Genomic DNA, 16391 nt, shown 5'->3' with positions numbered 1-16391 from the left:
TGATTTTTTTTGGGCCCGAGCTGAGTTGTATTATCATGATGAGTATTGTTAGACCCGTCATCTCACATTTTTTGTTAGTGAAAGCATCAGAGTCTCATCCAAGCTCAGAGTTTTTTTTTAAAGTCTTCTAGACTGTTAAATTTCGAGTGCATAATGCCATGGAATTAAACGATAGAACGTAAAATGACTTTAATGCGGCACTTCGTCATCCTAATTTAAAGTCGATATTAGTTAAGAGTGGGCCCATAATCTCTTGTATTCTTTTAAGAATACCTCCGATTAGTGTCATCATGACTTTTCATTAAAATCACAGCGCGATTGACTTGTGACCAGCCTTAATTCTATAACACATCAATTAAGCGAGCAGTAACGGGTTACAAAGAGTCCCGGGCCGTTAGCCCTGGAAGGGAACAATGGGGTTGAGTGGACAATCGTTCTCAAGACATTGAATGCGTGTCTATTGGTAGCTAGCTGCTGGTGGCAGATTAAGTAGTGACTGGTGGTTTTTAACAACAGCTACAAGCCAGAGAAACCCAACACAGAACCCAACTAGGTCGCAGCACGCGCGCATGCCCTCATTATGCTCTCTCACGGTCTCTTCAAGAAGAAGCTCTAAACTCCCTCCTCTCTTCATCCTTCGTTCATCTTATCACATCTTGCTAGTCAAGAGAGGTCAATACCATAAAGCGAGAGCAGCATCTGAGTTGGATAATTATCATTTACGAGTGGTCTCTCTTAGCGATGGACTATCACCTTCCTGACGTCGCCAAGAGCCGTTTCCCAATGAACGCCGCGTCGATTTTATCGGGCAGTCTGGCCCATCCCGTCCACAGCCCTTCGTCGCCACCCTCGTCGTCGACGGCTTCGTCCCCGCCGGTGACTCCAACTTCTTCAGCCTCTTCGGTCAAGCTACCCTTCTCCTCCTCGCCGATTTCCCCGGCCATGGCGGCTTATTACAACCCATACACCGGATGTCCTATGACCAGTATGACATCTCCATCTTTTACCATCGACAACATTTTAGCGCCCCGTCCCTATCCGGCTCTGCCCCCGCGACATGCTCCTTATCTACCGCTGGCCCCTCATCCGCACTTCCCTCTGCTTCATCCTGAGTATCACTTAGGTAAGTGTATACATTTTTAAGTAAATCCCCCCAAAAGGTTATTTTTCAATATAAAACGAATACATCAGGGTTAACCAGCAAAACGAGCACCAGTATTATATTATCATTACTAATATTTGTGTAGTGTAGACTTTTCTTTATTGTTCTTTCAGATCAGTTCGGTCTCCGATTTGACATAGGCATATTTTGTTAACTGATTATTCATATTAACTCCATAAATCTATGCTTTTACAATAAGAATATAAGACTGAGAAAAAATAGTTCAATCTTATCTTATCAAACATCTGAACCATAATTATGCGATTGTATGTTTTCTCTAATAACACGGTTCCATTCTCCTTAAAACACGAGATAAGAAATTGTGATTTTTTTTTTTAATCATCACGTTAAAGTTAGTAAATGCCTCATTCTTCGAGAACTGGGAAACATATTAGGAACTTTATCCTGAAACAAATTTGAAACACTGCAAATTCACAAGAGGAAAGAAAAGATCACTACATCACTGTTCATGTATTTCCCTGTTGTTTCGTGATGTAGATAAAAGAACGCGGAAAAAGAATCCCACCTCCTTATAGAATTACACAACTAAAACAAAAGCGTTCGCCTGTCAATTCCTCCTTGAGTAATACATCGAAAGAAAACAAAAATGAGTAACATTAATGTTCGGCCAAGTATTGTCATGTTAATAGCTATTCTTTTAGAAATTTTAAATCATTTAAAACTTTATACAATATTTCTGCATGCATTTCCGTTAGTCAAAATTATCACAACGCATTAATAGCATGTGTGTGTTTAGAAAGTCTGATTCAAATTATTGGGTACATCGATATAATACCCTTAATTTGAAGCACATTTGTAATTATTCACTAGATTATGCATGTCTTTCGTTTTATGAAAATGCTTATTGAATAATAAGAGCAATGTTATAGTTTTTTTTTTACTGAAATAATCCGTACGACCCAATCCATGCGTTGGATCAATTGGACTGTCAAAAATATCATTAATGTATGTATGCAGGCACCAATTGTTGGCTACATTGTGAAATCAAATAGTATTTATTTTCGATTCATTTATTGAGTCTTCTTTATTCAGGGTTATCATTTAGATATTCATACACTGCAAAAACTCCGGTGTTGATTTAACACCAGACAGGAATCTATTATGTCCACACGAGAGAAGAATTGAAACAACACCAGTTTGGAATGAAACCGCTGCTGTTTAAAAACTAATTGGTGTTGTATGAACACCTATCTGGTGTTAGACCAAAACCAAACTGGTGTTGTTTAACACTTTTCTCTTGTGGACATATTCCATATAGATTCCAGGCTGGTGTTAAATCAACACCGGAGTTTTTGCAGTGTTGTATTTATCAGTTTTCCGAGTGACACGGCCTTGTCATGTATCGAAATACTGTATGATGTCCCGAAAAAAATATATTGTCAAGTCTTCGGTTATAAATGTTTCCCAAGCGAGGCGTAATTAGATGGAATTCTAAAACTTGCCATAACATTTTGATGAGCTTCATTTTCTTAGATTTTTATAAGCCTCGATAAAGCTATGAGAGTTTTCTCCCAAAATCATCAGTCGCATGCAATGCAAAAACTCTGGTGTTGATTTAACACCCGCCCGGAATCTATATGTCCACACCATAGAAGTGTTAAACAACATATAGTTTCGTTTTTGGTCTAACACCAGATAGGTGTTTATACAACACCAATTAGTCTTAAAACAGCATCGGTTTGATTTCAAACTGGTGTTTTTTCAATACTTCTCTGGTGTGGACATATATAGATTCCGGGCTGATGTTAAATCAACACCATGAACACCGGAGTTTTTGCAGTGTGGCAATACACGGGAAGCCTGCGAAAAACGATATAAACTACAATTATTAAGCAAATATGTTAAAATAAAAAAAATCAAATATATAATGTTATTCAAATGAAATTGACAGATTAGTGAACGTTATAAAAAATACCAGTGTTCCAGTCACGCGTATACTAATTCAATTAGGATTAAAAAAATACCTAGAATCATAATAATCTTGTTTAGTTTTACAAAATATATGATTTAATAATATAATTTAATATAATATAATAAATATATAATATAAACTGTAATCGAGGTCATTACTGATAAACTACATGACTGTACCATTAACATGCTTGAACAGAAACTGATAATCACAAATATTTCACTCACATTTTGCCAATTAAAAGAAATAATTATCGCGTTAACCATTTTTTTTCAGGATTTCTACTCACTTTCATAAATTCTTGTGTCAACTTATCTAAAGTTTTACAAATGTGTGTAAGTTTGTTAAATGTCCTAAGAAAAATAGTCAAAACTGACTGGGTTGTTTTTTAGCCGTAGTTTTAAAGAAGATTATGATCGAGCACTTATTAGTTTGTCTGTGAAAAGATTTTTTGGGCAATAATTTTTGCAATTTTCGAGCTCTCTCTCTTTCTCTTCAAAACATAGACTTTCCTCCTGCATGTTCTATCTATAGTCAACCCTTTATTGAAAGTGGCTATAATTTTTGTGATAGACCAATTCATGTTCTCTCTCAGCACAGAAAAACATATGTTTTTATTATTTAGTTTAGATACAAGAGAGGTATATAACTTGTGAATTTCATTTAAAAAGTAAAAAATAATAATTTGAAAATTATTGTTCGTTATGAAAGACAGTCATCAGGCTGATTTTACATCAATAATCGTCTGTCATGTTGGTGAAATCAATTAATGTAATATTGTCAAATAATCTTGTTATTCAAAATACATTAGTTGAAGATGCCGAAAGGGCGAAAATTATCACTAAACTTTGATGAAATTTAAAAGAACTAGTCGATAAATTGATTTGATATTCAAACGCTTCATTTTAAGGGGAAATCGATTTCTTGATTTCGTTGGGGTCAATGGTCGACAAAAAAAAAACTTGGACCAAATTAGACGGTTGTAAATGGTTTTAGCATTCCGTTCTTCAAGTAAGAATGTAATCGCAACGTAAAAAACAGGTGTGTTTGGTCTTATCAAGCTCAGCTTTTCTTTTTTAAGGATGATGCGCAATCTTATCACTTTTCTTCTGAGGGTTTTAGCTGAGGGGATGTAATTGGTTGTCATTCAGGTTGAGCTGTGTTTTTTCATCGTCAATGATATAGTAGGTCGAGATAAGCCTTGGACGTGATGCACAACGTGTCAAGATTAACACCACAGAACAGTGCTCCCTAGAACAACTTCCTTTATTGGACATCGATTTGGGGTTGAATGCAACAGCATTAAGCATGTTAAGATCAAATACAAAAGAACGATGGTTTAGCCAATTTCCCCATCCATTCAATCAGCCCCCCGTTAAAAAGGCCACTCGTAATCACCCTCATTTTCTTTCAAGCCATTTACCAAAAACAGCTTCTTAAGATGAGCACAAGGTGTTGGTGTTATTGCGAATGCGTGGTTGGTGGTATGGAATACAGTGTAAATGACCAGACCATGTTGGGGTGAGGTCTGGTCAAAGTTGGCCCCCCAAAACCGCAAAACATTCTACAAATCAATAACCCAATTCTCTGGCTAATTATGAGGGGTTGGGAAAAGGATTACGTCATGAGGGTTAATCTCAATTTCATAAATTGATGTGATGAATATTAACAGTAGAACCTTGTTTGTATGTCAAGAGGCCAACGTCCTGAGCCTAATTGTGGTTGAAATGAGAGAGAGAGAAGAGGTCACGAAGAGAACTTTAATCCGATTGAAATAATTCTTTTGAAGAGGGGTTGTCATTTCATCTCGGCTTTTAATAACCAATCTTTTAAAACCATTAACCGAAATCGGCCCCTCTTTTTTTGTATTCAACAATTTGACTCTGATAACTCAACATTCGTTTTTTCTCTCCCTCTTTTCCCCTTATACATCTCACTCCTTTTCTCTTTCTCTTTCCGTCTTTAAATTTTTGTTCGTGTTGGTGTTTATTGTACTTCTGCTACTGTACTTCTTCTTTCTCTTTCTTGAAATAAAATCGTATTACCCTTAGTTAATTTGATGATATTTATGTCCCTCTCCCAATACTTTAAGTGTTATACGACCCTGTTATCGCACAGAACCTTCGAAGAAGCCAACATAATTTTAATTGAAAAATAATCAAAACTTAATCCTCGTTGAATATGGAATCTATTAATCACATTCTCAAAGAATAACTACATGTTAATCCGTAATTATCAAATTTTAATGAACTCTGAAAGGACGATAGAACAACATTCATACTGTTGAATTGCTTTAACATGGCAATTTGGCAAGAAGGGGCCGATATTTTCCAAAGAGAATAAGTAAAGAATTATTTGAAACTTTTCACTTAATAAGATTTCGTTTGCTAAAATCTCGGGTTTTACTTACACAAAGCGGTTTAAAAGCTCATTTCAGGATTAGTTAATTCTAACAAGAAGATTTACAGATTACATCAAACCAAAACGGATATTTTTTAGAAATCTGACAAGAGAATTAGCAGATTACAACTGGTATAAGGAGTTAAACTTTTGTATCCCAATCTTCCTAAAATATATTTCGTTAAGTACAAGCTATACATGCGTGACAAAAGGAATTACATGTGATTTGCACGTTAGGTGGTGTATTATCACACAGTACTTAACATATTTGAGGAATAAAAGGTTGTAATATTTCGGGAACATATGGGGGCACCCCCCCCCCGATTTAAAAGTATTATTAGTAATGATGAATCTCAGGGGGGGGGAATGAAACCATATCGGATTTATTTTAAATAAATAAATATCTTATCATGTTCGAATGCGATCATGGCGGATATCGAGAGGGGTGTCTCCCACCCCCTCGAATATCTAATGTTGTACATCACTTGGGAGAGCGTCAGCTTCCCCCCCCCCCCCTTAGAGGGGCCAAAATCTCACAAAATCGACACGACCGAGTGCGATTATAATAATAATGATAATAATATTCCGCATTTATATAGCGCTTAATACATCGGAACGACGTCTCTAAGCGCTTTACAGACATATTATTACCCCGGTCATCGGATCCTTACATGCCCGCATACAATGTATGCACCTTCTCCACTCCCTGGGGAGCATTCCAACAAGAGTTCCAAGACTCAATTGCTAGGCATATTACATATAGGCTTTCACATCCTTTATTCTCTATTTAAAACTATATACTGCAATATCGTGCAGGAATGGGGGGGTCAAAGTCCTTCCAAAGTAAGTTCATTGTAGGATAAACTCAACACTCTTTTTGTTTTAATCTCCACATTACCAAGTTGTGCCTTAATCACGTGACATTGATGGATGAGATGAGCCATCGATCATTCTTTAATTCATTTGATTATCAAGCTAGCATATGCTAGTCTGCTTGTATACTGATAAGATTACTCTCAACAACGTACTAAATTACATTCATATATCATGGCAAATTTCAGATGTACGCACCTTGTCGGTGTGTCATCTCTCTAACAGATATTTTACCAATTTTAAAACTCGTTTGGCTCTGGAATTTGAAAGGAGTTTATAAGAACACATTCAAAAACATAAAATGGTTGTTAGTTGCATGAGTAGATATCAGGGGCCGCGGAACGGTTTCCAAAGTGGGGGGGGGGGCTGAGCCAAAAGTGGGATGTGGGGGGGGGCTGACCATGGAAAAAGTCACAATCATATGGTAAATTTTACGTTTTTTTAACACGGTTTAGGAAAAAAGTAAGTGAGGGCTGAACCCCCCCCCCCCCGGCCCCGGCATATGACTTAAAGTTAACAATTAGCATTCAATAGGGCGGTGCACTACTTAAGTGCAATTATTAAAACAACATGACATCATTCAAAAAAGGACAAAACTACTACTCTACTATTTCTATACGTCGTTCATTTTCATCCCAGGTCTTAAAAGTTTCCTTCAGCATGATCAGGAAATCAGAGATTCGGTGGCATATTGTTCTAATTTGATTTATAACTATGAACGGATACTGAATTTCACTATATATATATATGTAATGTAAATAATGTATAATTTTGACTTATATATATAACCTCTGTAGGCCTAAACTCCTCTTCAACTCTTGATTCTGAGTGTCTAACTAGAAAAATCCTCATAGCGATACTTAAGTATTAATGCTAGATCTGTTATTTATTCATTTATACTTACTACAGACAACTGGATTAGTACCCCCCCCCCGCCCCTGTTTTGTCGTGTGTACTTACCTTCCTTTACCCTACTCTAGTTAGTTGTTTTTTTTTATGTTATTACTGTATATAAATGTATATATACTTTTTTTTCTTCTTATCTGCTGCTTTTTTTTTCTCAATGCAGACGTTTAATTATATTGTATCATACATATTTTGTTGTTGTATCAAAGGTGATCTGTGCTTAACAAGCGTTGCTTCTATACAGACCACCTCTTTCCCATATTTTTCGATATCTATTTAGCTCATTGTCCATAAGCTTTTATTCCTGTTGCGTTTTTTCTTTTAACCTTATTGATATCGTACATGTATACATTGTATTTTGGTTGTGGAAAGAAATAAATGAACTTGAACTTGAACTTAGCTTTCTCTTGTCTGCTTAATTAGTTTCTCTAAAATCATCAACAATATTATTGCAAGAGACAAATATTGTTGCTAGTTACAACAAAACCATTTCACAGCTAAATACGATTTGAAAACAGCATTAATCATAATAAAGTTTTATTTTTTTAGAAAATGAGAATAAAAATAAAGCTGTTTATGAAAATTTACAATATTCTCCCACAAATAATACGATATTTTTCAACAAAAGAAATAATGAAAGATGTATTTTTTCTTTTGATTTCGTCCTTAGCTGCTTACCATGCATACACTGCCTACCCCCATATGGACCTACTGGCACGTAATCAGAAGAGAAAACGAAGGCATAGAACTATCTTCACCGAAGAACAACTAGAACAACTAGAGGCTACCTTCGAGAAAACTCACTATCCCGATGTCATGTTGAGGGAAGAACTGGCTATCAAGGTCGATCTTAAAGAGGAACGAGTCGAGGTAAGACTTACCAACGGGTGTGTGTGGGTGTATGTTTGTGCGGAGTGGGGGTGTGGGTGTGTGTGTGTATGTAAACTATATATAAGTAAGTATTTTTTATAACTGATTTCATTGTTTCTCCTTTAAGTTATATATGATTTACGCTTGTATTAAGTTAGTGAAAAAAGTCAAAATATGAAATGTAAAATATTATGTGTTTTGAAATGTTAAATTGAAATGTTATATATTTTTGTTCATGGAATCAGAATAAAACAATATGAAAAAAAAAATTTAAAAAAAAATAAGTAAGGTTGATATCGTGTGAGAATGTGTATGTAGGTGAGTTTGACGGTTAGTGTGGGGGATGTGTGGGTAAGTGAGGGTGGGTGGATGGACATGGGATGTGTGTTTGATGTGGCAGCTAACTGAAAATGTAGGCTCATGTGTCAATTAATAGAGCGTTCGGAAATAACTTAAACGTCAAGTCCACCCCAGAAAAGCGTTGATTTGAATAAATAGAGACAGATGAAACTAGCATATAGCTGAAAATTCCATTAAAATCGGATGTAAAGTCAGAAAGCTATGACATTTTAAAGTTTCGCTTATTTAAAAAAAAATGCAGTGATATGCACAACTCAGTGACATGCAAATGAGACAGTAGATGATGCCCCTCACTCACTATTTCCTTTAAGTCCTTTAAGTTTGGTATTGGATTAAGAATGAATATTCCTATGAATGAATTATAGAGAATGATTTAAATCTATCTGCTGTATAAAGTATTTATGACAACTCATATTTCACTATGGTAAGCTTCTTCAGCCATTATCCGATCTTCGAGTGATCCCTGCATAATGAGTTATTATTTCCTATCTGAAGTGCAATACGTTGAGTGCCTGACCTTTAAAAGGTCTTTGGTATGATTCGGCCGGGGATCGAACCCACGACCCCCCGTTAAAGAGGCGGGTTCTCCACCACTGAACCACCACAAGTTTCGTGTTCTCTCTGAACAAAAAGTCACAATCATTGCAGAATGACAGATATGATTATTAAGGCAATAAAAAAACATCTTTACCTCTGATTTACACTTCTCCGTGAGCATCTTTACTCCCTTAATTAATCTTAAATCTCAAACTATTTATATTTGAATCACCTAGAGCTTAAATAAGTAGCCACTACCTGATCTCTATTTGATTTGAATCCTTGAAATCTAGAGTGTAATATCATCGGGGGAAAAAAAAACGATAAAAATTGAGTTGTCAGAATGAAACATAGCAAAGCTCACATTTTTGCAAGACTCTGTTAGTGTTCAAGACCACAATGACTATCATTTCTGTAATAACTGTTTGCTTAGTATTGGAATATTTCCATTCACTGTGAAATATTAGCAAAATATATCGGGCCTATACTCTTTTGAAAAGGCTGAATGTCGTTTGGGTGATTACACCTTGCGCGAAAGAAATGACAAAATATTTGATGATGTACTCGAGAAGAATATTCATAAAAAAATGGAGAAGTATGATAATCCTTCAATCCTAAGTATCTTTATCTGAGAACTCATCTTCTTCCCCGAGGGAAACTTTAAAAGAAACACTGATTTGGGTTAATATCGGGTGTTTTCAATACGTGCATAAACTAACCATCAAAAGACAGCTATGAGTAAAATCACAGATAAGTATTCAGAAATGAAGATTAGTACTAAGAAAGCTCCCAGAGCTTTTAGCAGCTATTGAAACGAGCGGGGGAGAAAAAAAAATGCCAAGTCTTATATTTCGGGATTTTCTTCAGGTTTGCCCAAATAAACACTAATCATGAATTTGCATGTTGAAGCGAGATTATGGCGTGTTCTTCTATCATAATTATATGCAGCAGACTTAGCGGATAAACATATTTATATCCTTTAATCTTCAAGTATGTCTCATTCAATCCAGGGCATACAGTAAGAAATTGGTGGGCAATATTTACAAAATCATTCCAAAATTGAAATATTAAAGAAGTGATGGGAATTTTTTTTTAATATCGCGTTCGTTTTTAGATTGTTGAAGAGTTAACAAAAAGGGAATGAATAGAAAAGCGAGTTGATAGCAATACAGAGCAAAGTTTTCCCGGCTTATTTTTTGCCGGGACCCCCTGCATTTGCAGGGGACCATTCTTTTGCTAGAAGAAGGGTATTCATGACTTACTTTTTAATAAGCCCTGATAATAAGAGGCCGCTTCTCCCTTATTCATCCTATGATGAAAATAAATATGCCCTGTTGTGCCCTGAGTTGCATTCTCTAAATTCGATAGAAGTTATTAAAAAAATGAAATGGTGATTACAAACATTACAATATCATGACTATAATTCTTTATTGAAAAAAAAACATGTTGTGCTTTAAAATTTATTTATTAGAATCGGATAATTGAATATTTATCGATAAATCAAAGTCAATATTGACAAATTGTGAGGTAACGATACATTCAGCGAGATCTTGATATAATGGAGAATGATTGTTAGCTGTTTAAACTATGACTTTTGCTTTCCATAATAATTTCACTACTATAATGGAGCATAGGAAGAAACGAGTTGATTTTGGGTCGAATAACTGGAGTCCTTGTGACAACAAGCGGTTAAAAGCAATTTACTCTAATTATAATTTGTATAACAATTATGAATTGACATCGTAAATTTGCAATTGATAGCAGACATTTTTTTTTGGCAATAACCCTTAGTGTCATTAACACTCAAAGCAAGATGACTTCTCATAAACAGATGCGATGTAATACATAAGATATTTTTAGCAAAATAATTATAGAATGATTTATTAGAACTGCTAACTTTTTTTAAAACTCAATATTGCATGTTGGTACCCAGCAGTGAGACGTCAATTATGGAATGTCACTTAACGATGGGGCGTGAATAATATTGCAAAATCACGGATGCATTGGTTGAAAAAAAACAGGTCTTAGCACGGAAGTTTTAGGCGGGGGGGGGCCACTTCCATTCATGAGTGGATACCATGCGCGACCATGGGGTCTCGAAAAGCACCCTAAACACGTAATTTCCATTTTCTGAAAATGCACCCCTTAACAAGTATTGGCGTGTGAAAACCTACCCTTAACAAGTATTGGAAACAAAACGATACTCTTGGCAAATATTCCCTGAAATGAACCCCTAAACAAGTATAGGAATGTTTAATGTTACGGGTCCTTCGGTCGTCGGCTTTACCTTATTTGGTTTAGTACGACCCCAACTTCTACACCTCGCTCAAATCGGACTCTAAACACGAAGTTTTGGGGCAAAAAGGACATCCTTTGTAAAACATTTTAATTTTGTTTTATCATCCCCACATATTCGACCCTAAACACGTAATTTTCCTAGCGAAATAGATACCCTTTTTTCATTATTTTTGTGTTTTTGACACCCTTATCACGTTACGTACGTAACGTGCCCTATCGTGAAAAAGACATCCTTTTTACGTGTTTTTTTGGTCGCGCATGGTATCCACTCGCCAATGTAAGTAGAGGTCAAAGCAAGAGGTTGATATATCTTTGAATATAAATCACACATTTAATATGATATTAAAGAAATAAAACTCCACTTTCCTCCCAAAATGCGTGGATAAGTAATCAGAATTGCTAATGAGTGTGACGAATAGTACCGATACTGATATATCGGTGGGAGGGGGGAATAAGGAAAAATGGGAACTTCTGCCTTCTAGCTTGGCGCTCAGCATTCAGACTGGGAAGGTAATCATGGTAATAAAATGATTTTGATTTGCAGTATATACCCGCTGGTAGAGCAGTTTTCTAAAACTAAAGTTGCTACCTCGGTAACTAAAGCGATACTAGCATAATCTGTCTGTATTTTTTGAAAGAAATTAACACTCCCTTATCATACCAAAAAAAATATGGACACACACATAGGCGATGTCAGAAAGTATACGATATACATGGCAAAAACGACGATCGATCTGCTATTATAAATCTATTTTCCAAGATTTTAAATTTCTCATTTCTTTTTTATATTATCATTCTGTTCAGGTTTGGTTTAAGAATCGTCGAGCTAAGTGGAGGAAACAGAAGAGAGAACAACAGGAGGCTGCAAAGAGGGCATGTGAGGCTTATAAAACCGAGTACGGGTCCAAATCAGAGAAAACAGCTACTACTACTACCACTTCAAGTATCCCAACATCATCCCAACATGATCACGAATCTATGCTGCCACCGTCACTGAACGAAGCCAGCCGGCTCGCTGCGGGACACTACCCCGGGGAACCCGCGCAAAGACGGGGCAGTACAAACCCGTTCATGAGGCATACGTCCGAGTATTCGGCGGACGACGAGTCGGATTCTGACGGGCTAGACATGGACTCTCCATCGGGAAGCACTCGGTCTAGCCCCCTCTCGCTATCCCGTTCACCCTCAACCTCACCAAGACATTGACGAAATGTTAATCTACTTCTGTATGAATAAAATATTTTATGAATTTTGTCATTTTGAATGACATTGACTGACTTTCTTTTCGCATTCAGATGATAATTTGTTTTGGTGAACTGCATGCTATACAGCTATACCTACACACTGTCTCTTTCTCATCGTTCTATGTTGGAGAGAAACAAAATAAACAGATTGAGGTATAGCTTCAAATCACTTGCTTTACTGACTTCACGTTAGCAAAGTATATTTCATTATTATATTTTGCAATGCAGGGGTATATGAGTTTCTATTGACAATGTATTCAACTTATATCATGTGCAATATGTATCGTTTATTATTCATAATCTAACATGGGATTCACTTGACTATTTTGATGTGAATTATTATTTAAGCATTTATTCGCTAAGTTAGTGTCTTTCCAGTCTGAGATGTATCTCTGTAACGAAAAAAAGTATATATATTTATGTAAATGTATTCGTATTTTTTGGTGAAAGAAACTTTTTTTTTTCGGAAGTCCTCTTGAAGAAATATTATTCTTCGCCTATTCAAGATTAGCTCTCACTCGAGGTCGAAGCTCGAAAATCTGTAATCACCCCCGTTCTTTGATTTATAAGTTGAAGAGGGTCATAAGAAATGCATGATGATGGTTGAGCTCCCCCTACCTTTAAGCTTTATCCCCGTAAGTGATGGGATTTGTGCGGATTGGTTCCGCCGTGCATATATCACGGGTATGCAGTAACCCTTTTCTATATACCAGAAGAAGAAAACTTATTATGTAAGACTTTCATTTCCATAGAAGGTAATCTTTAATCAAACATGTCTGTAAATGGATGCTTTATGGTGGAAGCAAGGATCAAATCAAGTAAACATCTGCATGGAAAAAACACATTGCCAGAGAGAGAAAAAAACAAACAAGGCGCGCTCATAATTATTGTTTCCACATTTTTTTAGGGGGGGGGGCTCGGTTTAAAGCGACCCAAAAAACGGTACGTATTACCTCTATTTCCGGTGTAATTTAATTTCTCCTTCCTTCAACGTAATAAAAAAAGAAAATATCACTTTATGTGTATTGTTCCATAAACTCCATATTAAAAGAGTATATACCTTTTGATAAATTAATGTTTCACTCATTCCTCTGTTTATTCATATTCTTTCTCTATTTCCCTATCTATCTATCTATCTCTCTTGCTCAGTCTCTCTCCATCTTTCTCTGGATCACTGCGTCCGTTTGTGCCCCCCCCCCTCCACCTCTCTCTCCCACTCTTTCTTCTCTCCTTTATCTCTCCCCCTCTCTGTCCCATTTTGTTGATAGTTTTTCCGCAATCAACCCGGACACTCTGCCTCTCTACTCTGCCTACTCCCCCAACGCCCTCTCCCTGCCGTATTTGGATTGGCGCCACCACAAGTACGCCATCACGTGGTCTAACTAAAGTTACATTAAGCATTGCGACGCCAATAATTGACTGCTTTATGATATAGCATGGCAATGTGTTCATATACAGTATGCTAATTTTCATAATTGTTTCAAAATATACCCCAAATCTGGAAGGTTTAATCTTAAAAACGGAAATTTGCTAAAAATATGCTAGCTGCTGACAATATATATATATGAAGCAGTACTTATTACGGTGTGTGATGTCATTTTTCGTTGACAATTATTGTTGAATTATTATCAGATGATTTTTTTTTTCCAAATGTATAGGCCTACGTGTAGTAATGCACTATTCGGTCAAGAATGCGTTTTGACAATCAACATGTAAATAACACTGTTTTCTAAATATCTTACTAATCTGAGATGTTGAAATCTGTATGTATATATTTGTAAATACATATAATGTATTTATGACAATGAACGCTTATGGATCCTGACATATATAATAATATAACAAATGGAAGTATGCGATGACTTTCTATTTGCTAGATTTCAAAATTATTCCATTTTATAAAGTGTGATAAAGAAATGATCTATACAGACCTTTTGAGTTTGTTTATCGTTCTTGAAGAACAATGAATAAGCAATACTGCTTCGATTTATGCTGGTAGACCATACAACATAATGCACATTATTAATATTGAAATGTCCCAGATTTCATTTCCAAATTCAACAAAGTATTTTCAGTCGAACTGTACTGAGGATGGATCATTTTATTATTATTATTATCTTTATTATTATTATCATTACTAGTAGTAGTAGTAGTAGTAATATGATTGATTGAAACTATTATTACTATCATTATTATTATTATTACTATTATTATTATCATTATCATACTACGTCATGAAGAAAATGTCATGAGCAAGAAAAATGTATCATTTTCACATATAGGATACTAGTCTTTCTCCAAGAAAAAGACACTTTGAAATCGCCATTCCCAAATGATTTGAGTTTGTAAATGTATATATATTTTAGTCCTCGTGTCAACTTGAAAGACTGCGTGACGAGATGTACAAGACGAAATCGTATACTAGTAATTAAACTGACTATCAAAATACGTCATGGCTTCATTTACTGTTTCATTCAAGAGTCATAATATGACAATTGATGGTAGTTTATAATAGTGAACATGAGAAAGTACTCAATAAGATACGAGAAAGGCAGAAAGAGAGAGAGAGAGAGAGAGAGAAAGTGTGTGTGAGGGTGTGGATGTGTGTGGTGGTTGTTTATGTGTGTCTGCGATTGTGTCTGAGGGTATGAGAGAAAAAAAGGGTGCGTGTGTATGATTGATTGCGTGCAAAAAAAAAGTGTGAGAGAGAGACTGCGAGAGAGTGGAGTGTAGATTTGTATATATTATGTTGGTTTACGTATGCATGGTACGTGCATGTGTGTGTGGGTGTTAAGGTGGGTGTGTTTATGTGTGTATAATTATGTAAAGCTTGATATGAAATGTGATACAATGATTATGCATGTATGGTGATTTCTGTTTTCCTGCAAATCATTCAGTCATTCAATATTAATTATTATCAAAATACATAGAGAGTTGGGGGCTCAGTTAAGTTAGTTAGTTTTTTTAGATATAAAAGTATATTTTTAAGGAATTTCATTCCGTCCTTATTTGCTTCAGTTTTTGGTAAATATTTGTTTGCATATCTTCAGCATATCCTTGTTGATATAAAATGAAGATTTGTAATTTTTGTGTATTTATCCGGAGTTTATGTATCCATTTTAAAGAAATCCTTAAAGGTCAAGTCCACCCCAGAAAAATGTTGATTTGAATCAATAGAGAAAAATTAGACAAGCACAATGCTGAAAACTTCATCAAAATCGGATGTAAAATAAGAAAGTTATGACATTTTAAAGTTTCGCTTATTTTTATCAAAATGGTTATATGAACAAGCCAGTTACATCTAAATGAGAGAGTCGATGATGTCACTCACTCACTATTTCTTTTGTTTATTATTGTTTGAATTATACAATATTTAAATTTTTACGAATTTGACGATGAGGACCTCCTTGCCTGAAGCACAAAATGTTAAAATACTGGAATTCCACGTGTTCAGGGAGGAATGAAACTTCATTTCATATGACAATGACAAGAAAATGAAAATATTTCATATAATAGAATACAAAAAAAATAGTGAGTGAGTGATGTCATCAGTTCCCTCATTTGCACACCGACCGAGATGTGCATATAACTGTTTTGTGAAATGAAGTGAAACTTTAAAATGCCATAACTTTCTTATTTTACATCCGCTTTTGATGACATTTTCAGTGTTATGCTTGTTGAATTTTTTCTTTTTATTCAAATCAAGTTTTTGTTGGGGTGGACTTGTCCTTTAATAATAACATATTTAAAAAAATAGAGAGAGACGAGGAGAGAGAAAGGTGGGGGTTGAGAGAGATGGAAATAGCCG

At 35.5% G+C, this 16391-nt stretch overlaps 1 protein-coding gene across 1 annotated transcript; it reads left to right on the top strand.

Annotated features, from left to right (window-relative positions):
- Nucleotides 1-513: 513 nt before the first annotated feature.
- LOC446163 (goosecoid) lies at nt 514-15031 on the top strand. Its single transcript, XM_041612035.1, has 3 exons — nt 514-1123; nt 7945-8144; nt 12144-15031. Exons 1-3 carry the CDS (start codon nt 742-744, stop codon nt 12543-12545), a joined length of 984 nt encoding a protein of 327 aa, XP_041467969.1. The 5' UTR covers nt 514-741; the 3' UTR covers nt 12546-15031.
- The last annotated feature ends 1360 nt before the right edge of the window (nt 15032-16391 follow it).

The sequence above is a fragment of the Lytechinus variegatus genome, chromosome 7 (genome assembly GCF_018143015.1).
Source record: "Lytechinus variegatus isolate NC3 chromosome 7, Lvar_3.0, whole genome shotgun sequence".
Classification (NCBI taxonomy): domain Eukaryota; kingdom Metazoa; phylum Echinodermata; class Echinoidea; order Temnopleuroida; family Toxopneustidae; genus Lytechinus; species Lytechinus variegatus.
Note: the sequence above shows the minus strand (reverse complement) of the source record. Positions and strands in the feature narration are given on the sequence as shown.

Bases quoted from the DNA above. Each gene is read 5' to 3' on its own strand.
- LOC446163 (XM_041612035.1), top strand. From the start codon at position 742: ATGGACTATCACCTTCCTGACGTCGCCAAGAGCCGTTTCCCAATGAAC. The intron at 1,124-7,944 runs GTAAGTGTATAC...TTTCGTCCTTAG, and splicing joins TCATCCTGAGTATCACTTAG to CTGCTTACCATGCATACACT. The intron at 8,145-12,143 runs GTAAGACTTACC...CATTCTGTTCAG, and splicing joins TTAAAGAGGAACGAGTCGAG to GTTTGGTTTAAGAATCGTCG.